Source organism: Hippopotamus amphibius, chromosome 8, assembly GCF_030028045.1.
Source record: "Hippopotamus amphibius kiboko isolate mHipAmp2 chromosome 8, mHipAmp2.hap2, whole genome shotgun sequence".
Lineage (NCBI taxonomy): Eukaryota > Metazoa > Chordata > Mammalia > Artiodactyla > Hippopotamidae > Hippopotamus > Hippopotamus amphibius.
Genome location: NC_080193.1, coordinates 89,905,558 through 89,930,625, shown reverse-complemented (window position 1 = coordinate 89,930,625; position 25,068 = coordinate 89,905,558). Strand labels below are relative to the sequence as shown.

Here is a 25,068-nt window from a genome sequence, read left to right as displayed (position 1 = left end):
GAGTAGTGATGCTAAAGAGCACACGTGTGTGTTGAGAGTATAAAAGTGGATCTGAGCAAACCAGCGGTGGGGAAGTAGTGGTAAGGACGGCTGCCCTAACAGCATCCCTTAATAACAGTTCTTTTCCTGAGTTTGTCCAGAACCAGGGAATCCAGGTCTTTCAAACTCTGGTTCAATGCCCTTTTCCACTCCACCGTGTGAACTTGGCCCTCATTTTCTCATCTAAACATAAGAGGCTGGTCTAGAAAAACCCTGAAGTCCCTTCTAACTGCAATGTTCTTTATTGTCCTCTTCCTCCTGGAGAAATATGTGGTTACTTGTCAGCATCATCCCCTCCATCCAACTGCCATCCATTCAACACATGCTCGTTGCACTACTATTATGTGCCAGGCACTGTACTAAGGCTGGAAACACAATGGGCTACAAACATCATACTGCCTGCTCTCATGGGAGTATCCAGACCCAGAGTACCAGTTTGGGTTAACGGAGCCCTCCACTTGCTTCTTTGGCCAACTCAATATGTTTAGAATTTAGGTGTTGTGAACTGAGCAAAATTGGGAACTCCTGATATATATACCCTGGAGGGCACAGGACGATAGTTTGCATCTTTCTGGTACTTACCTCACCCTTGGTAATTCCCTGCCTCTTTAGTGCTGATGCTCTGTGTACTTAGAGACATATATCCTGAAGGGCACAAATGGTACTAGGACCACTCTTTCATTATAAGGACTGAATATAAGGACTGACATAGCATAGTGGCCTTTCACTCCATAGATTTGTAGAACATTGGCTGCTGTCCTGGCTGGATGTAGTAAAGCACATAGTTCTGGGTACAGAGTAGACATTCGATAGACCCCCACTGATTTAGTGGGGAGAATATTGTCCCAACCTGAGAGACCTTGCAGTAAGCAATGTGGGTGAGACAGAGCTGATGATGGTTCTGTCTTTAGGGAAATTATGTTCTGTTAGGGCCATGAGACCATATCCCAGTAGCTATTTTACTGTATCCAGGGAGTACTTCTAGATGGGCAAATATACTGAGCTGGAAACTCAGAGATGATAAAGCCCATTCTTTTCTGGCTGATTGGGAAAAGACTCTTGGAAACAGGTGTGAAAATATGGGGGCAATGTTAGAGAGGAGGTAGAAACAAAAGAGGTCTCTTTCCAGAGGGGAGACTCAACTGGGTCTTTAGCCTAATTACCTTGCAGTTGAAACCATGGGAAGTCAAGTCCACCCAGAAGGAGACGGAGCTCCCTCGTCTCTGGGAGACTTGGGGTCTCTCCCATTTGTTTTCCATTTGTTCAGCCGGGGTGAAGGCAGTCTGTGCTGTGGGTGGGGACATGGAGAAGATGGCTATGGGAAGGTCCTCTGAGGGCCCTTTGACATTTGGAGAGTCTTCTAGCTGGGAAAACTGGGGCATGGAAAGTGGAACCTTGTTAAGCCCAAATAGTTTTAAAAATGAATTTGAATTAGTTAAACTCTTAAGCTAACAGAAATAGGAAAGAGACATCTCTCTTTTTCCAAGTCTCTGCTCTTTGTCCATACCTGTCCCCCCTCCCAGGTCGCCTTCACCAGCCCTTGCAACACACCAGGCTGGGCATCAGGCCAGATTTTCTCAGATGAAATCCAGGCTGCCAGGTCACCCCGCCCACCACTGTCCCCCCAGCCTGAGGCCCCACCCTGCCCTCTCCTGGGAGACACAAAGGGCTTCTGTGGCTCAGGCTAGAGCTCACAATCCTCCTCTTTCTTTCTAGCAACACAGACAGAGGCTGTGGGGCGCATCTCATGGTGGAAACCCTACCTCACTCGCTATGTCCCAAACAGCACGTAGCTTTCCACTCCTCAGTCCCTGGGGCCACCCTTCTAGACCTACATGCTTTTTTCACTCCTGTATAGACCTTTCTGCAGGAATTCCAGGAGTCCCTGTTTGGTTCCAGCTGAAGTCAAGGAGGATGGGGCCAGGGCCGGTCTGGAGAGGAACTAATATTTATAAAGCACTCACGGTGCACCTGCATCAGGTGTGGTGTGAGTTGTTTTACATAAGGATCTCATGCAGATCATCACAGTGGTCTTGAAGGAGGTGATCTTAAGCCATTTTTACACAGCAAGTGACAGAGGCTCAGAGAAGTTGGGAAACGTTCAGGATCATGCTATTGTTCAGTAGCCGTGGCAAGATTTGAGTCTAGAACTGGCTGGTGCCAAAGCCTTTGGTTTTTCTGTTACAATTCGTTGCTTAGGCTTTGAATCAACTGGCTCTGCCTTTACCTAGTCGAGAGAGATGAGAGATGTTATCGGCTCCTGCTCCTTCCTATCTCCCATCCTCAGGCATTCTAATGTGCTCATATCAAAATCCCCCTTCGCTTTGGCCACTGGCATGGTCTGGTTTCAGGGAGACCGGGACATCGTAGGGGGCATCAGAGGACAAATTTCTAGTCCAGCCTCTGTCACTAACTGGGCGATCTTAAGCCTGTCTTTTCTAGTCTCTAAGCCTCAATTCCTCCAACTGTGAAAGGTCACAGTTTAGGGGTTACGCACACAGACACAGACCTGACAGCCTGGTTCGAATCCTGGCTCTGCTGTTCACCAGCCATGTGACCTTGGACAGATTCCTTGGTTTTTCTGTGTCTCACTTTCTCACATCTAAAACAGAGGTCATAATAGTGTCTACTGCATGGGATCGTGCTGAGGGTGAAAGAAGCTCTTCGAGTATCCAGCATAAGCATTTTACAAGTATTGCTATGACTATTATTATTCCTAGATGTACAAATTTCTAAAGCAACACAGTTAGAATTTAAAGCGTAGTGCCACCACCTTGAGTTCTCCTTCTCTCCTTTGTTACTGTGTGTGTGTGTTGGCAGGTAGAGATGTGAGTAGCTTAGGGTGATGATTAGATGGCATGTTATCCCTCCTCCCATGTGTGACATATAGATCATCATGATATGCCAAAAAGAACATTTTTTAGTTTTGTATATTACATGTTTTCAAGCCAAACAGTTTTGAGCCAAAAGTTGTCTGAGTAGAAAATATACAGCTCTACAGTGGTGGGCAAATTTTGGCCCCAGACCTCCAGGGAGGTAATTGTTTAGGTACATCAGGGACAGCAAGTATGACCATGAGAATAGCAAGAATAACACAAACCAACACGACAACCACCTCCCAATCCTCTGGACCTAAAGGAATCAATTAAGGCAGTAGGCCTAAGCGTGTAAGCATGTGATACAGGGTTGGGAAAGCTGAAGGTAGATGCTGATTTTATTCATTTCTCTACAGTGCTGACTTAGCACAGGGCCTGGCTTAATAAACGCGGCTCTAAAGGAAAAGAGCAGCAAGCATAGGGAATGACTAGTTACTGAGCTGTGAAAATCCAGGGGAACTCTGGCCAGTGCTGTCCAATAGAAATATAATGCAAGTCACATTTGTGGTTTTCAATTTTCCAGGAACCACACTTAAAAAAGCAAAAAGAAATGTGCAAAATCAATTTTAATTGTTTTTTTTTAGATCTAGTATGTTTAAAATACTATTTCAACATACAATCGATATGAAAATTCTTTTTTTTCATACTAAGTCTTTGAAACCAAGTCTAAGTTACAGTGAGAACACATCTCAGTTTGAACTAGCCACATCTCAAGAGCTCTGTAGGTACATGTGGCCAGTGGCTCCCATACTGGACAGCCTACACCCAGACCCCGGGGAGCTTCTATCTGCTAAAGCAGCCAGAAAATGTCTTCCTTCTTGGTTGTCTGGAGTGCAAGGAGGGAAAGAGGAAAATCATTCTTTTTAGGAGCCAGGCAGGGGAAGATGGAGTCCCCCTGAGGCCAGGGCCTCCTCCTTGCACCCCAAATTTTCATCGTAGTACTCTTGACTTTCATGGAGATCACAGTCTCCCTCTCCATCCTTCCCTAGAGTGTGTGACTCCCAGGCATGTTTGCTTTTCCTGAGCCATGGATATAAAATGTGCACACCAGGAATGGGCCTGTCCTCCCTCCACCCCCCCCCCCCCCCCACCGCCTGCAGCAGCCCTGCATGTGGCTCTGTGAGTGTTCTTGCTCTCCCATTTGCTGTTAATTTTTTCAAAGTGGTGAAAACGTTCTATGTGGGGAAAAAAAAATTATGGTTCTGGCAGTGAAAGTAAAATGTATGTGATAGGTTCTAAGCAAATTCTTTATTCTAAGATGGCAGTTTTACAGGAAAACCTTCATGACATAAGGGTGTTCACACCTTTAGGGTTCAAGAGAGTGGCTGTTGTGTGTGCAGGATGCTGTGTTTTCACCTCGTGGGTGAGTGTCCTGGAATTGATTGCATCACAGGGAAGTCGTTTCTTGCCTTCTGCAGTAGACATCGCTGTGCCTGGCTGCTTGGCAGATATCTTCCATTCTTTGGTAACAGTCCCTCAATTTTCCTTCTAGGACCAACCCTGCCCCACTGTAACACAAGCTTGACCATCATTTTCTCTCTCCTGGGACCCTGACTTTTCAGGGGAGTGATGTAAGAATGGAAAACAATTGGAGCCATTTCAATGCAAAGAGTATGCCCTTGAGTTGCAGTCTGCTTCCTGCCTGGCTCCCATCCTGGGACCTGCTTGTCCAGCTTTTCCTTCTATTTTCCAAGCAATTTCACAGCCTTCCAATAGATTCCATTTCCCCCTCTCTTAACTGAGCTGGAATCTGTTTCTGTTGTTCGTTGCCAAATGCACACCTTGAGCCACAGGTTGGCTGTGATCTGGCCCAGGATCTACAGCCAAGGGGAGCAAACAGAAAAGGAAAAGGGGAAAGATTGGGTAGTCAGACCAGAGATTCCATTTCTAGCCTCCAGTGGTGGCAATGGTGAGAGAGGCCTCACTGTTCACAGAGCATTTTCTCATCTTTTCTCTCACTTTTTTCTTTTCATTTCCCTGGGAAATACAATCCCATTTTCTGAAGGGTGTAGACTAACCACAATTCATAGGGGCAGAGAAAGCCTTTTATCCACATTCTACGATGCTGCTGCCTTCCGTTCCTAAAAGAGAATTGGGAGAGATGGGAGCTGCTAGGCTATATTTCTTTAACCTAATCTTTTGGAATCTTAGGACTTTTTTTTTCCCCCCAAGAATTGGAAGGCATCTTAGAACTCCAGAGAGGGGCAATGAATTGCCGTGGAAGTTTGGGCAGAGCTGACCTGGACCTGTTCTTTGAGCCTTTTAGCAGAGGATTCTATTTTTTTTTTTTTTAATTTTTCTCTCATTACAATGAAGTATAACAGTACAGAAAAGTCACATGACTTTGGTGGGTCGAGTGGAGGGTTCTATATCTCTTCACTCACTACTCAGTGTGGTCCCTGGACCATCAGTGTCAGAGCCTCCTGGGAGCTTCTTAGAAATGCAGAATCTTGGGCCCACCCTGGACCTACAGAATTAGAAGCTGCATTCCCTCAGGTTGATTCCAGGTGATTCTGTGCATGTGAAAGTTTCAGAAGCATTTTGTATACCTTGTGTGATATTGCTCTTGGAAACAGTAAGTCAATAAATCAAAGTCCAGTTTCTAGTCCTGTAGAGAAGCTCTCCCTTCTTCAGAGCTTCCATTTTGGGACAAAATTTGAGAATGATGCCTGCAAATTGTGAAATTCAAGCTCTTTATGTCTTTTCGATAAAAACCACCTGCATGTTAGACCTAGGACTTTATAGCTAATTAATTACAGAGATACTTGCCTGCTGCTAATGGAGAAAATAGATGTGATCCTAATCCATCCTCAGTCCTTTTCATTGACATCCATGCTCAGATTTTGTTTTCCACAACGTATTGAGTTAGGAGGTGGGTTCATTGATTTATTTCCCAAGAAACAAGGGCTGCTTATGTGTCCTGATATGATCCTTCTGCCCCTCACTTGGGGATGGCTTGGCTCCTGCTCCTAAGAGTTTACAGTCTCATTGGAGAGAGAAGATCATCCTCAATGCCTTAATTTTATGACAGAGAAAAATAAGCCACCGGGAGATGTAGATGCTTCCTGATCTCGGGACCTGACCTGGGCAAAAGGGTGAGAGAAGGTGAGAGGCTCTAGGTCACAATGGGAACCCAGAGCTCTCTGCAGAGCAAGGGGTCTCTGGGAATCTGTCCACAGATGTGCCATCCAGAGGCTAAGGCAGGAAACAGGGTCATGGGTCAGGGCCAGACAGACACAGTGATACTTAAAAGGACAGTCCAAAGGAGAGAGGTAACGGCAGTCAAGGCCTAAAATTTACAGTATTTTATGTTCTTACAAGTCTCCTGGGTGGTAGATGCTATGACTGATATTTTATAGGTAAGGAAGATGAGACTAAAGGGAGGAATCTAGCTAGGATCACGTGGCTGGTAGAACCATTGACCATCTGCTTTAGCCTACTGTGCCAGCTGCCCAGAGATGCTTCACTCCTTGCGGTCAGGCTTAGTTACAGCAGTAGTAAAGCTGAGCCTTAAGAAGAGATGAAATGGCTCCAACTGCATGAGGGGTGGTGTGCAAAGCCTTGAAATAAAGTAGGACTGAGAGATGGATCAAGGTCACAATGCAGGAGGAGTGGGTTCTGATGGGATCCAGACCCTTGGGATTCAAGGACCGACCCTTACCCTGGTACTATGCTTCGTGGAGAGAATTGTTATCTGCACCACTTCTGGGACACTGAGCTAGAGGGAAGGCATGGCTGCAGGGCTCAAGTCTCACGTTTGGACCAATGAAAGGCTGGAGAGGGAGGGCGGCTTAGGGGCCCAGAAGTGAGGAGAGCTTCCTCATTCATCAACCTTTTGAGGTGGACTGGCCTGGTGACCAGCACCTGGTTCTTCTAGAGGTTTGGCTCTTTCCCTGAGGGGCCTGGTGCAGGAAGGCTTAGATTGCAAAGCCAAGCTGTGCTATCCTCTGGTCTCAAAGGACAGACCTCTGGGTGACCCCCGCAGCTGAGCCCCAGGCCATGTCTGACTTGCACTGACTACCCTGGGGCACCCCAGTCCCCTCCCAGCTGCAGCTTCTGGGCCTTCACTTCCTCACACAGCCCTGAGCACTTCTCTAGAACTTTCTGTTTTCCTGCTGCTGCACAGACCCAGCTAGTCCCACCCCAGGGTGATCTGGCCAGGCCCAGGGTGAGAGGTGGGAGTCAGCTGTGTTCTCCCCAGCTCCCGTGGGCTCTCTCCACCCACACATACATCCTCAGGGACCACAGGGACCACTCCCATCAGACCCCTATGCCAGTGGAGCAGAGGCCTTCTATCCAAGTCAGCTCACCAGAAGGTCAAGGTGACCCAGAAGGGCTTGTGGTCAAAATCCTTAGTTTTTTTTTTCTTTTTTCTTTTTTCTGATTTCTGACTTTCCAAAAAGGCCGAGTAAGCGATGACTTAAGGACATGGCGTTCCAGAGAAAACTGGAGAGAGGAAAAAAGTCCCCTTGGTGAGGGAGATGGAGAAAAAGCACACAGAGGGTGAGGTCTTCGAGTGTCCCAAGCCCCCTGTGCTCTTTCCCTCTGGTGGGGGCTGGGCCTGCAGGAGCTGTCAGCAGGGAGCCAGAATGAATGTTCGAGGAGGGCAGTGACTAAGTCAACACCAGAGCTGGAAAATGTCCAGCCTGTGGGCCTGGAAAATGTTCTTACTGCAAAACAGAGTTTTCCGGGCAGCTGCCAACCCTTCCACACCTGTCTAAGAGGGCAAAGACAAGTCACCAGGCAAGGGTCTGTCTGCCCTGAACGGCCTTGAGCTCTTTGCCGCATGCCCCTCCTAATCATTAATGAACATGGCCTTGGAACATTTTATCTGGGAATAATGCTGTCCTGCCAATGACATGAACACATGCTTTTGAGCTGAGGGTTCAGGAGCCCTAAGTAACTTGGTTTGGGGGTCTCTCCACTGGTGACTTGTAAAGGGACATTGGTCCGTAACAAGAAATGAGAGAAGGCAAATATGATGCTGAAGTAGCAGGCTTCTAGAAGTCCAATGAAAGAAGAAATTTGGCCTACCAGGCTGTGTCAGCTATCGCCATTGGTTTTTCACAGCTTTACTTCAACATCTTCTGCCCTTTGATGCCCTGTGCCACCTGGGGTCCTTAACCTGCTGCCTTTTGATTGAGTTTGGCCACTGGAAGCATCAGGAAGAGATTGGAGGACTGGAGGAGAGAGACATCAGGGTGTTTCTGAGACCAGCAGTGGCTGTGTCCCCTCCCCACTACAGTCTTTACCCAGAGGTCCATCCGCCACCCCCTTCACCAAACACACAGCTTTGGCTCCTGTGGGGCTCCTGTAACGCTGTTCCAGCCTTTGCCTCTGCAGAGCCATTACTGCCAGGCTCTAGAGGTCTTGCCTCTGTGACTCGTCCCTTCAGTAAAGTCTCTTTATTTGAGTCCCCTCCAGGATCTGCTTTCCTGAGGGATCCTGCTGGATGCAGGAATAATATTTCCACAGTTACATGTGGAATAATATTCCTGTATGTGGAATAATATTCCTCTATAAGGAATAATAAGTTTCTTGAGGGAAGTACGTTTCACACTGTGTGCTGTTCTGGTGACTCCTCCCTATGGGAAAGGTTGTCTGCGCATCTAGGCGACCTAAAAGCTGGCAGAGAAAAGGTAAAGCAGAGAGCACGGAGCAAGGGGTGAGTTGTGCATGAGAATGCTTACAGGTCCCTGGCACACAGTTGCAGTAGGGAGAGGCAGGGGCAAAAGGTGGGAAAAAAGCAGGTGGGAAGGGATACAGGTTATCAGAAAGCCAGCGGAAGAAACAGAGGTGTGTGGCCCGGACGATGGGGCATGCTGTCCAGCAAACAGCCTCCTAGCTTCAGCCTAACTTCAGGGTCTGCCTTGGCATAGAGAGATGGCTGACCTGAGGTCACCCCTTCCCTGAGCAGCCTGCTGGGCAGGTGGGGACGTAAAGGCCTCGCTATTTCGGCCCCATGTGTGGAGTCTAACTGGCTGTACTCCCTGATGGCTGATGAATGAGAAGAATTTATAGCCAGAACAGCAAAAGCTTGACATTAAAATAGCTGGATTTTATGTGTTGCAAGGAGCTTCCAGGCTTTCTTTACATGGAGGCAGAGGAACTCTCAAAGGGCACAAGAGAATGTGAGAACAAGTCATTTCTGATTAGGGATTCCAGTTGAATAATCCCTAGAGAACTTTGTGCAGATATGGCAAAACATCTACTTGAGAATCGTCTGAGTCTGAGTTTCGTTTGAAAAACAAGGATGAAAGGAATATTTAAGAGGTAAAACTGTGGAAGGTGAGGGTTATGGACAGAGTATTTTCTTTATTTTCTTTATTCCCCTTTTACAAAAATGGAAACTGAAAAAATTAGCAGTGTGTGCACTCTCTGGAGCTAGGAGACAGGACAAATCATCTTTCTCATGATTTGAGAGGCTTTTCTCATCCTTTCCTACTAGAATCTGACCCACAGGGACAGCCCTTGTTCCCATCCCCATATCCTAGTACCTGGACGCCTCCTCCGGGCTCAAGGTCAGCTGTTTCATTGAAAATATGTGGAGCTCTGCAGAGAAAGAGGCTCCCTTCTCTCGCTTCATCACCTGGTCACACGTCTCACTCTCCCTGCACCCCCTGCCCCACCAAGTCGGAAACTTCATGTCTGACCTCATGCTCCTCTCATTCCTTCCGGCTTATATCCTTCCCTGGTTGCTTCCCCAGAATCCAAGTGGGTGGCTTGGTTCTGTGGGTGGCTTGGTTTAAACAGGAGTCTCAGTTCCTCTCTGTGCCACCCTGGTACTGCTCAGGAAGCGCTTAAGAAAATATTGCCCCCTCCTGAGTGGGTGGTTGCAGAGAGGAGGTGTCAGATCCCTGGCCAGAGACGACTTGACCGTATCAGAACCCAAGGTCAAGGGAGGGCTACAGCAAAGGACTGTTCTTCCTTGCCAATAAAGTCCACCCAGGCTGAGGTGAGGTCATTCCTACTTCCGGACACACCTTAAAGTCACACCACACATTTCACATTTCAAGCCAGATGGTGTGACTCTGATGTCATAAATGAACCTGTCACACCATCTGGCTTGAAATGAATGTCCCAGTATCCCTGCCTCCGATCTTGTCTTAGAAATACCACGTTGGCCTCTACCCAGAACGTGTCCCTATCTCCAACAGCCTGCTAATCATACAACTGAATTAGAAGCACTGAGGGTCCTCTATCCAATTCTGGGACATGTCTGGGACATAAGGTTTTGGGAGATTTGGGAGATGATGGTTTGGTAGATCGTGGTTTGGTGTCTCCATGCTTTATAAGCCCCTTGACAAAACCAGCTTGCCTCCTTTGGCTCAAAATTGGCACTCTGATGAAAAGGAATGTACTTTGATGCATGCATTTCTTTTATCTCCTCTCTCTTTCCAGCTGGGGAAGGAGACGGTACATTACATTCAGACCAAGGCCAGAGTTGGGGATGGTGCATGGCCAGAGCTGGGGCACAAGAAGAGAGTTGTTAAGGACAGTTTCATATCTGCTAATTCTTCCCCAAGCCTACCCAGCTCAGGAATCCATTTTTCAACCAAAAGATCAAAGGAAACTGAAATTACGTTTTCAAATTTTATTGAGATGTTGGGGAGAAACATAATTCCTCATTCCGTCACGACTGGCATTTTATCCACATGATAGGCTCTTTGGCTTTGATCTAACTTCAGGTCTTCTCGGCAGTCCCCCTCCTGTTCTCTGTTGCTGCCTGGTGTCATTTGAAGTCCACCAGGGCAGCGCTCACTGCTGTAGTCACAGGTGGGAGCGGTAATTGCGACTGGCTGAAGGAAAAGGACAAGTTTGCAATAGGAACACCAGTTAGAACATGCCCGTTCATCCTCTTCCTGCCCAAATATGAACCTAGTTGGGATGAAATTCTCATGTTGAGGTTTCAGGGTCCTATGAGAGCTAACTCCAAGAGGGTGGGCCTGCGGGATAACAAGATACACCCCTGTTTAACTGCTCTCCTACTCATCCCTCACTCACCATCGTCGCACCGTTTTCTACTTTTGACGCTGCCCTTCCGGTACTTTCTTTTGTTGCCACCTCTCTTGACTCCCTTGTGAGGAGCTCGGTTCTTGCCCCTCCTCATACCATGACTCTTTAGTTTGCGGCTGGTCGACATTGTGCTTTCTGCCAAAATGAGGGGCTTTGCAGAGCCCAGAGGCCGCGAGTCTGGGTATTTAAGGCCTTAGCCATTGTGACTGTGAAGGGGGTGTGGCTTAGCAGGTGGGCAGGGCTCCACTGTGATGTCACTAGCCTTTGTTACACTTTGGTAATATATGTGAAATAAGGTGGCCCCTTTAATGCAGCTCAAGGCTACCCTCAATTTTGAGGTCTTTAATGATAAATGAGGTTTTCCAGACAGGTGTTGCTGAGTACCTAAATTGCAGCCCTGTGCTGGGCACCTGGAACGTCTAAGAGCCATTAAAATAGGTATCGCCTGCCTGTAGGAAATTTAATGGCTGTTGTGTGTATATGCATCATGTTTGAGTCTCTCTTATGACACTGGGAGATTACAAATGTGTTTCTATAAGGACTTGACTCTAGGAAATACAATTCAATATGACCAAAACATAAATATCCCTTCTCTTTCATCTAAATAAAGTTTTCTCAACCCGAGCACTGCTGACAATATGGGCTGAATATGTGGGACTGTTGTTAAAAAACAGAATTTAACTGAGTAAATTTGAAGGTCTAATTAGCTTTGTTAAGTGATTCATGAAGCAGGCAGCTTCTCATCTGGCAGACAGAGAGATACTCCAAGGGGTTAAACTACAAGCAAGGCTTTTATAGTAAGGAGAGCTGAACAGGGAAAGGAAGTCATCAGCAAGGAAATAATGAGAGTTCATTGGAGGAAAGTAAAAGTTCAGGTGATGATGGCTTCTCATTGGCTGAGCTGCAGTCTTTTCCATTGGCTGGGCTTGTTGCTGGGCGATAGAAGTCTTCCTTCTTCCTGCTGGGGTAGTAAAGTCGTTGCACTTCCTGTTGGGGTCAGTACCTGATGTCTTCCTGCTGGGGTCAGTAACTAACGTCTTCCTTTTGGGATAATTGACCATGAGGGGTAGGTCATGGTGAGAGCTCCCTTTATGGGTACTTCTGAGTCCAATCTTAGTTGAGGTTTCCTTTTACTCATTTTCACATTGTCTTTTGCATGATAGGACACTTAGCAGCATTCCTGGCCTGTACCCATTAGATGTCAGTAGAGCCCCTACAGCTGTGCAATCAAAAATATTTCCAAACATTGCTTGGCGGGGAGGGGAAAAAATCACCCCTGGTTGAGAACCATTGGCTTAGCCATTTAAAAAAAAATTCAGTCTGAAAATATTTATTGATCATATATGTGCCATGCACTCAAGTGCTAGAAAACTAGTAGTGGGTAAAAACAGATGTAGACTCTGCGTTCATATAGCTTTCAGTCTAGTGGGAGAGAAAGCTATTTATCACACATCTACGCTAATCAGTGAATAATTACCTCTCAACCTGATGCGAGATGACATTGGAGAGAGGGGCAAATACCAGACAAGTTCAAATGCATTGGGAGGCTAGGGAAAAACGTTTAAGAGGATGACATGATAAGATTAGATGGGGGATGGATTGATGGGGAAGTGAAGTGAATAAAGGGAGAGGCTATTGCTGAAAGTGGGGGTCCAGGAGAGAAATATTTGAAGATGGCTTAAGCCTGGGCCAGCAGAGACATAGTTAGGAGACAAAGACTTGCTGATGGATTGGATTTGGTTGGTGAGAGCAGAGGCTGTCAAGGTGTGGATTTTATTTCTGTGTGATGCAGCTGTCTCAAGGCTAGTGCCACTCACTGGGATAAGAGCCAAGCACAGGGGCAGTGAGGATCATGACTTTGGTCTAAGACATTTTGGTTTTGAGCTGACTTCCAAATAGAGATACTGAATGGTCATTGGGTTATATGCATCTGGAGCTCAGAGTAAAAGTCTGAGCAGGAGACATCCACCATCCCCAGCCTCCCTGGTGATGGACTCACTGGCCAACTTTTTCTTCTTCCTTTTATACCTTACACTGAGTCCTTCTGAAAAAAAACCTCACTAGAACTTGATAACTTTTTTTCTGTCCCTCCTTCTCTCTCCTCTACCACCATCCTCATTTAGGAACCAAGCGCCCTAGCATGTAGGAAATTCTTAGCAAAAGCTAATTGAATAGAACACAGAATGTAGTTCAAGGCCCACTCCCTGTATTCCTAATGTCTATAGAGAAGATGGCAAGTCATGTTTTGAAACGCAGCTTCCTTGAAGAGCCATCATCAGTGACACCTTCCACTTTCCTGTTTCTAGCCAGTTTTCTCTGGAGACCTTCTGCTGGACACTTGTAGTCACCCAAAGGAGGATGAGCTCTATGAAAAGGCTGCTGCCTTGTCTCCTTGTACCTCAGGAACTTTTCTGTCTACTCCAACTTAGCTGCTCTTCCTACAAACAAACTCCATGAAAGCAGGAATTTTAAAATGATGTTCACTGCTGTATATTCCCAGGGCATTGAACAATCCTGCCACAGAATAGGAGCCCAAAAAAGATTTGTGGAATCTTGATTGAATCAAAAAGTCTTATTTTTCTGACTATCTAATGCCTTCCCATTTTGTCCCACCTTCTCCAAGGAAGACTTTCCTGACTTTTCAAAGTTTCATTGTCTTTTGAAATTTGTTCAAAGTCCATGGTCCTATAATATTATCTTCGAAATCTGGAAAACCAACCCTAATTGTTTAAAACCTTGTTTTGTGCCCACATTGGCATGTCATGTGTGTGAGTCGGATCTCAATAGAAGGCAACGTGTCTTGTTGCTAATCTGGACTGTGCCATAAACATCACTTCTCTGAACTTCAGCTGTCTTATTCTGGTAAATAAGCTGGTTGGATTAAGTGATCTCTGAGCTGATCTGACTTTTGTGGTAGGCCCCTAGGAGTTAGGGCCTGTATTTTTTATTGGACTGCGTTTCCCACAGGGACTGACTTGGTCCATAACAGGTAGTCATAAACATTTGTTCATTCCAGCGACATCGGTGTTATGAGGACAGACATTACAACATTGAGTGACTTTGTATACCAAGTGGGAGCATTTCTAGAGAGGGAAGGGAAAAAAGGACACTGTCTCCATAACAGGCCCTCTGGTGCTCTGTGCTGGCCTCTCAGGCCTCACCCTGCAGGTGAACGTCTTTGCAGAGGAACCTGACCTCTTTAGTTTGGGAGGCATTTTCTGAATGGTCCTGGAGACTGGATAATATTTCTTTCCCCCAATCCTTCCCATTCCCCAAGTACCTACTCTGCCAAGGAGAAGCTGAGATCACAGGGAGGAAGGTAGCCAGACTTGAGAAGGGATGAAGAAACAAACAGAAAAGTCCCTTTTGCATAGGGTTAAGGACAAATTCTGGTTTCTGATGCCCATGCTGAGAAACTCCAGCAGCAGAAAGCCCAGTGTGAGGAGAGGCAATTCACAGGCCAGTGAGGGGTGGGACTGCAGGGTGTTTGGGTTGGCTTCTGTGTCAGATCTCTGAGCAGGGTTGAGCATTGGGGACTGCTGCCTGTCTCTGTTTCTCTTTCTATTTTTTCCCTGGTGCTGTTTGAGCCAATGGCAATTTAGAGCGCAGTGAATTAGCTCCTGACCCTTAGTGGACCAGGAGATGGTTTTTACTGAGAGCCATCTGTTAATCCATCCATTAATCTGTTAATCTGTTGTCTCCTCACCTTTTCTTCTGCTCTCTCCTTTTCATTTTTCCTTTTGGATGAAGAAACTGAGGCATGGAGTGGCTAAATGAAATACTTAAAGTAACCCAGCACAGGAGTAGCAGAGACATCCCAATAAACCTATTTGCTTCATACTTTGGTTTCCTAGGAGGTCTTAGTTTCTGTTTCTCTTGATTAAAGGAAATAGATATTTTCTGGTAGCTATTGGAACATGGAGAGAGAACTGAATTCCTGGCCTTTATGGAAGAGGAGCTATCAGTTCCTTCACTTTTGGAGCTGGGTGTTATCTTGCCGAGAACAGGTGGATGGATAAAATAGTGTCTTTTATCTCCTAGAAAGATGGCAAAGTGGCACTGCAGGGAAGGGCTTGGAGGTCGGCACTCCCACTGGCCGCTTTCTTAGGTTAGAAAGGGGCAGGCTTTGAGCGTCACTGTTTTGGAAGGCAGACCTCTAGTTAGGTCCTGTCTCACCTCTCCAATTCAAACTCACACCATTCATTTTCCTGGGAGTCCAATGGACATCTTCCCAGGGCTGGATCTTCCCAGCAAGCCAGATTTGGGGCTCATTAGAGGAAACATGGAAAAGTTGCTGACAGTCCTTACACATGTTGATGACTCAGTCTGAACCCCTGTCTGAAACTTAAGTCTCTCCAGATGTTGACCTCAGCTGGGAAGTGGGGACCTTCTACCCTGTTTGCATGCATGCCCTGTCTTCTCTGCTGCTGCTGCTGTTCAGGCAGGCAAAAGGGGCTCAGGGCGGGAGCAGGGGAAGGCTGCCAAGAGAGGGGATCTAATCAAGGGGCCAAGCTTTCTGAGCTCAGAACTCATCTGGTACCTCCACTAGGAGATACAGAGAAACCAGAGCCCAAGGCCACGGAGTGGTTTTCAGAGAAAAAGGAAGGAGGGACCACAACTCCATTTACCTCCTCCTACCCAGTACTGGGAAACAAGGGGGCATCTTGGCTCTGAGGATGGTCTGAGTTCTGCCTGAAGATTTGTTGGAATTTTTTTTTCCCCGTTTTTCCTTTAGGCTCTTCCCCCGTCTTTTCTGACTGCACCCCCAAACTCTCTTTCCATAAGGAATTTCTGTTTTCCAGGAATAGAGAAATGAGGCTGCCAAAAGGTGGGAAGCTCATCACAAGAGCAGTGGCCCTGGGGGCTTCCTCAGGGGCCACCTGGCCCCTTTCCTTTGGAAGACCAGGAGGCTTGTCTCAGGGCTGCACCCAGGCTGTGCAAGAGCCATGGCTGAACTCAGATTGCTCATCTTCAAGCCAAAGACTGCTCACCGCTCCACACTGCCTTCTCTACTTGTCTTAGAATTAGATCTGACCTTGACTCTCTGCTCCCTTGGCCTTTTTCTTTTTACCCATGCTGCTAGGATCACAATGGAGGAATCTAATTTTAAAGCAGAAGGAGAACTGGGAAAAAGTAGTGAGCTCTTCTTAGAGGCAGAGTGTGAATTTGCAGTTCCTCTGGACAAATTTTTGTTGTTGTTCTTTTTGGACTTATGAAAAATTATTTGACTATCTTTATTCCTTTTGCCACCACCATTCATTAGGCCACAAAGAAAATCGAAACTTTATGCTTCAGAAGTTTCCACATAATGTTTTCACATTAACTACTCCCTTACCCTCACTGACCTTACTCCCCATCTATAACACAGTGAGGAAGAAGTAGCCCCTTCCCGGAATGCGCTGGGGATACAGTGCCCTGCAGCCATAAGACAAAAATAAAGCTGAGTCCGAGGGTATTAGAAAGGCTGTGATGTGGTGTGAAAATGTCACACATATTAGATTATTTGACCTCATATGGTCCTTAGAAGCAAATGAATTTTAATCCACTTAACAACTGGAGTAAGGAATTTTGAGTTGCAAGGATTTCAAGAGAACAATTTTATAATAAATAGGTCTGGGGATGAAGGGTAACTTGGCCAAAGTCACAAATTATAGGCAAAGTTGGATCTCAAGCCCAGATCTCTTAATCCCTAGTCCAGGCTTCTTGCCACTGTTCCATGAGGCACTTTGTTGAGCTTTCTGGCCCCTTTATTTTTCTGTGCTTTTTCTCTATTTTGAATTTTCCCTTCACATTCTGAGAGCCACATGCCAGAGGCCCTTGCCCTCTTGAAATCATCCCACTTGCCAAGGGCGATCATGTCATTGAGTTTGAGGACTCCTGGCCCTGTGAAAGGGGAAAGAGTTGCCATCAAAATGGACCCAGAAAGACAGACCGAAGTTGCCACACTGAGGGTCAGTGACTTCATAATTGATGACTTCAAAGCTTTATGACTGCTGAAGGGTACATTGACCGGGGAGACACTCAATGTTTCTGGATAATTTTGAACACAGATCCCTGTTATAACTCTATCAATCAAGGTTGGGTCAAGAGAGAACATTACAACCCAGTCATATCTCTTTGACTTGATTTGTTGAAAATCTACTTCCTATTCTCAGTGGTGATCAATTGGGGGTAAAGAAGAAGAGGAGAGAGGTCTGAAGCATAAATTCACTTTGCCACTTGAGGATCTGGAAAAATGGAACTGACAAAGAAGTCTTGTTTGGCAGTATCATTGCCTGTTTGGTTTCCCTGTTGTTCCCTTGGGCAGAATTCTCATATTAAGAGAAGTAGATTTCGTTTGGTTTATACTAAAGAAAGGGAACAAAGTAACTTCCTCGCTGTTCTTTCTAGTAGAATTCTTAGGTCCAAAGCACAAAGTCTTAGTGGCACTTTGCCCTCCACACACCCTATGCTAGGACAGCAGGGATGACTTGCCTAGTGAAATCTTTAAAACAAAGCCTTCATTTTCAATAAGAACCAAAGAAAGACCCAGATTTGTTGTGTTGCAGTGATCAGATTTTATTGGTCAATAAATTCCCTATGCTGGACATCCTTATTTTTGTTCTAGGAGGAAATATGGAAGGTCATACTGCTGAGATGCTCTGAAGTTCTGGTAAGGACAGTGTCTCCATGTAAAAGTATTTGTTTTCTCAGTAGACCACTACCCTGCAATAGTGATGGTAGTTTCTTCATACTTTCTTCATGCTGCAAGGAAGCAAAGACAAAACTGAAGTTATAAAGGTCCCTGTTAGGGTGAGAGAGTCTCAGAAACTTCTTCAGGTTGGCACACAAGGCCCACTTGATATTTCCAGGCTTTCCTTTATGATTTTGTTAGCCCTTTAGCTATGGTTTGGCCTGACTTACTTGTAGGTCAGTCACGTCTTCCTAGAACCAGCTACAATATTTGGGGGGCCCAGTGCAAGATGAATAAGTTGGACTTTTGTTTAAAAAAATACTTTCAAGATGGTGATAGCAGAGCATAAACCAAGTCTGAGGTCCCTGGGCACAGTCATTTGTGCCTGCACAGGTCTTGTGCCCATGAAGCCTACCCTGTCCCTCCTGACTGAAGGTACTTTTTATGGTAAACACCCAGATAACACATTGAGATATTCCTATCTCATTCATCTTTATAGTCCAGGAGAGCCCGTCAATGTCTTAATCATAATGGGGGCTTGATGAATACTTATACATGGCCTGCTTCTCACTGAGTTCATGCCAGAATACTGCAAAATGAATGAAGCTTCTTTGCTAATGGCTCCATCGCCATCTCTTCACTCCCTTCCTCACACACATTTTCCAACTACTCCCCATGCTCCTCCTATACTCCCTCAGGACCATACATTCAAGAGCCTTACCTATGGCCACCCTCCTCTTCCTCCCCCTCCATGCCATCCTCTGTGGTGCTTTCTCCCATGTTCCTGTAGGATGTCCACCAGGTCCCAGGGGATGTGTAGCCCTGCTGGATCCTAGTGTGGTTGCACCTAGTCATGGTGCTTGATGTGGGCTTTCTGGTCATTTACCGGAAGATGGTATTCTGAGCCTTGACATATGGGGGTTCCAGGGCCACTTGTAAAGAAACTAGGCCACTGTGACTTGGGGACATCCCCACTCTGGGATATCACAAAGTCCATGTGAGGCTAGCAACCAAATCTATAGGAGAAGAGCTGAGCAGGGGGACTTGGGATGATTTCCTTCAACATTTAATCAGACTGATTTTCTGGTTCCAAGCCTCTCAACCTACTAAACCTACTAAGACCAGGACACGTTATTTCATTTCTCATGGTCTTAAAAATCTTTTAGTTAAAGCCAGAAGGACTTGGATTTCCTATTATTTACAGATGAGGAAACAAAATTCCCAGTTGAAGATTACTTCCTTGCAAGCTTCAGGAAATTGCTTCAGGACACGTAAATACCAAACAGCAGAGCTGGGATTTAAATCCACATCTACTTAATGTTAGTGCTTTTGCCCGATGTCTCCTGATGTCTTTGCTGCCATGGTAGGGTGGGAGAGGGAGATGGTTAATCACCTAGGTGGTGAAGTCTTTTACTTAATGTTTTACCATGATGAGAGATATGAACAAAGGACTTGAATATTAAAGCCTGGAGGAGACTGACCCAAGTCAGTGATGAGGATGGAAAAGAAGGGGTAGATTATAAAATATTGAGGTGACTGATCAGATGTGGAGAGCTATGAAGGGAGGGTTTGAATCCCAGACTTCTGCCTCAAGTGAATTGCTGCTAGGTGGTTACAGAAGCAGAAACTGTATTTGGATAGAAAGTACTAGACAGATCTGGTGTCCACTTAGGTTCCCAGTGGACAAATTGGATATAGGTTACCATTGCTTAGAAGCACACTTGGGGATGGTGATGTAGATTTGGGCATTGGCAGAGTAGAGTTTTATGTAGTTGAATCTACAGAAGTAGATGAGATGGTCTAGGGACAAGATTATGGGATTCATCAGCTTCTAAGTTTTTCAGAGGAGAGAATTGAGGAAGGGGACTGAGAAAGGAGAATAAAACTCAGGAAAAAGCAGAGTTGCAAACTAATAGCAAGGAACTCAAAGATGGAAGCTGCTGAACTTGGGGCAGATATGACACTGATTGGACTTACTGAGTGTCAGGTGCTGTGCAGAGCACTTGAGGAGCCTCACTTCATTTTTTCAGTCCTTACCTTATTCAACCTCATAGAGCACTTGACACTTAGGTTCCTGCAGAGACAGGGTAGAGAATGTGATCAGGAGTACAGTGAGTAGAAGAGAGACAGAAGGTGAGGCAGTGGAGGGTAAGAGTTGTTTTTGAGAAGAGGAAGGTAAGTCTTGCTCTAGCAACCATCCTCTCCCAGCTTCTTAAAAGAGGAGAACTTATTCAATCACTATTGCCCTGCCACAAGAAAGTGACAAGCCTTCTCCTTGCTCTTCTGTCCTTACTTTATTCATGTGTCCTTCACCCCTACCTGACCTCTACATCTCTTTCAGGTCTTGATAAATCTGCAATTTGGGATGGACACAGAGTCTTCTTCTTTTTTTTTTTTTTTGGCTGTGCTGCGCAGCACTTGGAATCTTAGTTCCCTGACCAGGGATTGAACCTGTGCCCCCTGCAGTGGAAGTGTGGAGTCTTAACCACTGGACCATCAGGGAAGTCCAGGACATCCAGTCTTGACTGGTCTTTGTTATTTTATCTTTGTGCCTTCCTTCAGACACATTACACTCTGGGAGTACAGATCCAAGATAATAGCTTGTGCCTGACAGTGCTCGGAATATGGTAAGTACTCTAGCGATATTAACCTATTCCATCCTTACATCAACCCCATGAGGTGGCTACTATTATTGCTGTGTTCCAGGACCCAGGTGGTTAAATAACCACCCAAGATCTCACAGATAGTGAAAGGAGGAGCTGGTGTCTTCTTGTGTAAGAAACTGTAATAATTTCTCATATAAGATTGTTTCTTATATAGTTTACATTATTGTTAAGTACGTAGCTCAAAGATAGGCTAGAGCACAAGAGGTTCTCAGTAAATCCTTGCCAATTGAGAATGGATTCCCTATTGTTTATCAAAACAAAGTTCTTGAATAAGGATATCGTGTTCACAAAGTGAACATTTTTTCAGGCTTTTTCAGCCTGTTGACTTCTCAGGCATATTTTAGCCATGATTTGGAATCCCAGGAAAACATCTCCATCACTTCCTTTTTGCCCATCCCTCACACTGACCCATGCCTCCATACATGCATAGGAAAGCATACAGAAACATGAAGTGACAGAGATGAGATTAGGGAGGTAGCTGAAGATCCTCAGTACAAATTTGGATGAACAAATGGCTCTATCAAGCCATCTCTAGGACATAACATCACAATCATAGACTCCACTCCTTTTCCCTTAAAGATCTGAGTTCTTTGGAGGATGGAAACAATCTGATTGTTGGTAACTTTTGGCCAGGAAAAGAGGACATAGGGTAAATTAAACTCAGTGTTGCCGATATGCACACATCATCAAAATACAACTACCTCCTCCTCTTTCTTCCTCTATCTTCCCAATCTTTGTAACACTCCCCAGGATTCAAATCTCAGATCTTACGTTTAAAGAACTGCAGGAGTACTATAGAATTCCGTACCTCTTAGAGTCTGCAAGAGGCAGGAAATTAGAGGGACAGTGGTAGGTGCTTGGATTATCACCTCCCTTGTTTCCTTGTGAAGTTGACCCTTTTGGAGCAGGTGAGCCGCTACAGCCTTTGTTCAGGAGGTGTGCTTGAAATCAGGCTTTAAAGGAAGAAAGGAGATGACCTATCGCTTGGGGCCTCCTTGCCAGCCTCTCCTTTCTGGGTGGTACCACCCAAGAGCCATATTAGCTTGAAATCCAGGTATCCTTGGACTCTTCCCTCTCCTTTCTGGTCTTTGTTGAGTCTTCCTTTATGATGTCCACAATTTTTTTGCTCCAGGGTAGCAGCCCTTGAGCAAACCTTGTTACCTTTGGACTACATTATTGTGGAGGCTGCTTGAATCTCTTTATTCATGTAAACTATTATCCAGTGAAACTTCCTAAAGCTAAACTAATCATGCCACTCTTCTGTTCAGAACGTTTGGAAAACTCCTTCCTGTCTACAAGGTGTAGTTCATCTTCAGTTCTCTTATCAGCCCCCTCAACCCCAAATTCACCTTCTACCCATGTCTTTTATTCTCTCCCTCTGGCACCTTCTGCTTGTTCTAGTCAAATTGGGTTATTTTAAAAGTAGAAAAAGTATAGATGTTCATGGGAAATTCAATATTTTACTTACACTGTTATTTTTTTCTAGCATTTTAATCTATTAAATTCCTATGGAATCTTCAAAACTCAAAGCAAAGGCCTCCAATTCTATCATTACTTCTTTAATAATCTCCCATTATTCATCTTTTGAGCACATTTTATATCATTTATCAGATTCTGTCCAGAACTTTTTATTTCTATGCATGTCTTCTCTTCTCAGCTTCTTGAGGTTGAAGCTGCATCTCTGTGAGGTTCTGGGGGATGGGGCAGGGATAATAGATTAAAAAGATGAGCTTTGAATTCCACATTTTTTGGGATTTGAGTGGAGGCTAGGGAAGGGCAGAAGGGAGAGGTTACAAAGGTGCACAGGGAAACTTTTGTACGTGGAGGATACGCTTACTATCTTGATTTGTGGTGATATGTTAAAACTGATCAAAATGAGCATTTACAAAATGTTCAGGTTATTATATGTCAATTGTAATTCAATAAATTAATTTAAAAATTCCATATCATTCAAGTCCTCACTAAAGAGCTCTTTCTAGAAATGAGAAGATGGAACCAAGAATGAAATGTGCCAGCAGATGAAGGCTTTGCTGATGTAGACTTGTGTCTGTAAGGCATGGAGAATTTTACCTGGATTGTGTCATTCAAGATGGTTCCTATGGGCTATACTGATGGGCAACCAGCTGATTCTAGCAGTCCTAACAGGTACTTTTTTTTAAAAAAATAGATTTATTTATTTATTTATTTACTTATTTATTTACTGCATGAGGTTTTCGTTGCTGCACTTGGGCTTTCTCTAGTTGCGGTAAGCGGGGCTACTCTTCATTGTGGTGCGTGGGCTTCTCATTGTGGTGGCTTCTCTTGTTGCGGAGCATGGGCTCTAGGCACATGGGCTTCAGTAGTTGTGGCACTTGGGCTTAGTTACTTCGAGGCATGTGGGATCTTCTTGGACCAGGGCTTGAACCTATGTCCCCTGCATTGGCATGTGGATTCTTAACCACTGTGCCACGAGGGAAGTCTGGTACTTTCTTGATTTTATGCAAATATCTCATTATTTCCCAACAACCCAATCAAGTGCTCATGTTAACTCTCAGCCATTGTGACAATCATCAATCACTAGGTCCTTTTACCAGGAGGGCCCATGTGATGACTATGTGTCTTCATATATAAAGGGAGTGATGAGTGGGCTGCTTTGGACAAATAGACTTGGGGTGGGGGATGGGGAGCTGACTGAGGCTGCTGTTTCAACAAGAACCCCACTGCTGGCCAGAGTTGGGAAATGTAAGAGGATGGTGAAATCCTATAGATGTAAGCACTCAGCACGCCCTCTGAAGGATTTACCACAGAGACAGAAAGCAAAGAAGTTGTGTCAGAAAAAAACCAGGAAGTCAAGGTATCAGTGACATTTTCTGATTAAGAAAGGGGACTCAGACCTGAGAAATATCATCCTAGCTTGGCAGGTGTTCCAAATATCATGCCTTTGTCAAAGCAAAGCTCTCCATTCTCCTTCCAAAAACTGTCTCCAGCTCTTCCCTAGCACTCTCCCCTCCTCCACCCAACACACACTCCTCTCCCCCTCCTCCACCTCCCCCCTCTCCCCCCACCCCCCCCACCACCGCCCTCCGCCACCAGCAAAGAGAAGCAGACTTTCTGTGCTCACTGTTTTTCTTCTTTAGGCTGTAGAGCCTCCCTCTAATCTTGCCCATTCAGTAGAAAGATTGGCATAACCTCTGGACCTTCCTTTGAAGGTAGGTTTCTCAAACTCTTGGAAACCTTATGTTTGATGGAGTCTCTGGGAAACTGACTGGGGAGGTCCCTATATGAAAAACAAGTGGGTTTCCTGAGTGTAAATCTTAAATTTTCTTATTCTTGTCTCGTTAGTCAGCTACAATCGCCAATGTCCTGGTTGAAGAAGCTGATTGAATCCATGTCTTTCCACGTCGTGTTTTCTGTCATGGCCAGCAACAAGAAAAAGCTGTTTCGGTTCAGGCCCAAGACCACCATAATCATCTTTGATTTTTCCTCTCTGCCCCAGGGTCTCTAAATAAAATTTCTCTCCTTACACTGACAAATGGTGTTTTGTTTAGCTGGAGAGTGACCTGTGGCCATCTGGAGAACTGCCCCCTCCCCCCTTTCTAATGTAATAGGATAAGTGGGGTGTGATGGGTTGAGGTATAACCAAGTGAGTCAGGAAGAAATAGGTAGTTTTCTCCTTTGTTCCTATTTAAGAGATTTGCTAATGAAGCGTGTGTTTGGGTTGTGGTTTGGGATAAGTTGTGATGCTTTCTGGATATGAAAAGAGCTTACTTTGTTTGATAGACATTCTAAACTAGCTGGGTTGGGGGTAAAACAATCAGAAAACCTGTAACCAGATGACCATCAGCTCACACTTCTAGTTTCATTTGTTGGTAATTAGTTATAAAGATTCCCATTTTTCTAGAAACAAGCCCAGGCCATGTCAGTATGTAATATAGGAATTGTAAACCCAGGGAAGGGCAAAAACATAACATAGGCCTAGAATGTCATAGGCGTATTTGGAACTTTTTAAAGGACAACCGTCTCAAACTTCTCTGCATAATGTACTTTAGATACAGTGCAGTTTTGGGGCTTTCTGGGGTCAAATAATTTTCATAGGTTTGTGGAATCTCCTCTGTAACTGAACTTTGTGTAACTCACATAAACGTACCAGGTCATCTCCTTTTGCTACTCATTACCATTAAACTGCAGAAGTTCTGGGAAGCACAGCCGGCTTCCCCCGCAGGGATCGTAAATGCAATCTTGAAAAATCACAGGCCAGCAAGGCTGAAACTCAATTCTTCTACCTAACTTTGGAACATGAAAGATGCAGAAACTGGAAAAAAGAGAGACTTACCTGATGGTCCAGTGGTTAAGAATCCGCATTCCAATGCAGGGCACGGGGGTTCATTCCCTGGTCAGGGAACTGAGATCCCACATCCCGAGGGGCAACTAAGCCCATGTACCACAACTACTGAGCACGTGGGCCACAAAGAGAACCTGTGTGTATAGAGCCCACATGCTCTGGAACCTGCGCACCACAACTACTGAGCCAGTGTGCCACAGTGGAGGGTCCTGTATGCTGCAATGAAGATCTGAAGATCCCATGTGCTGTGACTAAGGTCCAACACAGCCAAAAAAAGAAAGAAGAAAGAAAGAAGAAAGAAAGAAAGAAAGAAAGAAAAAGAAAGAAAGAAAGAAAGAGAAAGAAAGAAAGAAAGAAAGAAAGCAAGCAAGCAAGCAAGCAAGCAAGCAAGAAAGAAAAAGAAAGAAACTGGGTAAGGAGATGGGAACTTCCAACTTAGATAGGCCCCAGGGTTTTGTCATATTTCTTAGATGTTGA

The 25,068-nt window shown here is 45.3% G+C and overlaps 1 protein-coding gene and 1 long non-coding RNA gene across 2 annotated transcripts; one reads left to right on the top strand and one right to left on the bottom strand.

Moving 5' to 3' along the window:
- Positions 1-10,498: 10,498 nt before the first annotated feature.
- Positions 10,499-11,096, bottom strand: TNP1 (transition protein 1). The gene is made up of 2 exons (XM_057747112.1): positions 10,920-11,096; positions 10,499-10,714 (listed from the first exon to the last, which is right to left on the bottom strand). Exons 1-2 carry the CDS (start codon positions 11,056-11,058, stop codon positions 10,686-10,688), a joined length of 168 nt encoding a protein of 55 aa, XP_057603095.1. The 5' UTR covers positions 11,059-11,096; the 3' UTR covers positions 10,499-10,685.
- An 8,997-nt stretch (positions 11,097-20,093) lies between these two features.
- Positions 20,094-23,717, top strand: LOC130858141 (uncharacterized). The gene is made up of 3 exons (XR_009055003.1): positions 20,094-20,231; positions 22,250-22,415; positions 23,592-23,717. It is a non-coding gene; the product is annotated as an uncharacterized LOC130858141 (long non-coding RNA).
- Positions 23,718-25,068: the final 1,351 nt, after the last annotated feature.

What these genes read in the sequence shown, in the direction of transcription:
- TNP1 (XM_057747112.1), bottom strand. Translation starts at nt 11,058, where the DNA reads ATGTCGACCAGCCGCAAACTAAAGAGTCATGGTATGAGGAGGGGCAAG. An exon ending in TAGAAAACGGTGCGACGATG is followed by an intron (nt 10,715 to 10,919) that starts GTGAGTGAGGGA and finishes CTTTTCCTTCAG; the next exon opens with CCAGTCGCAATTACCGCTCC.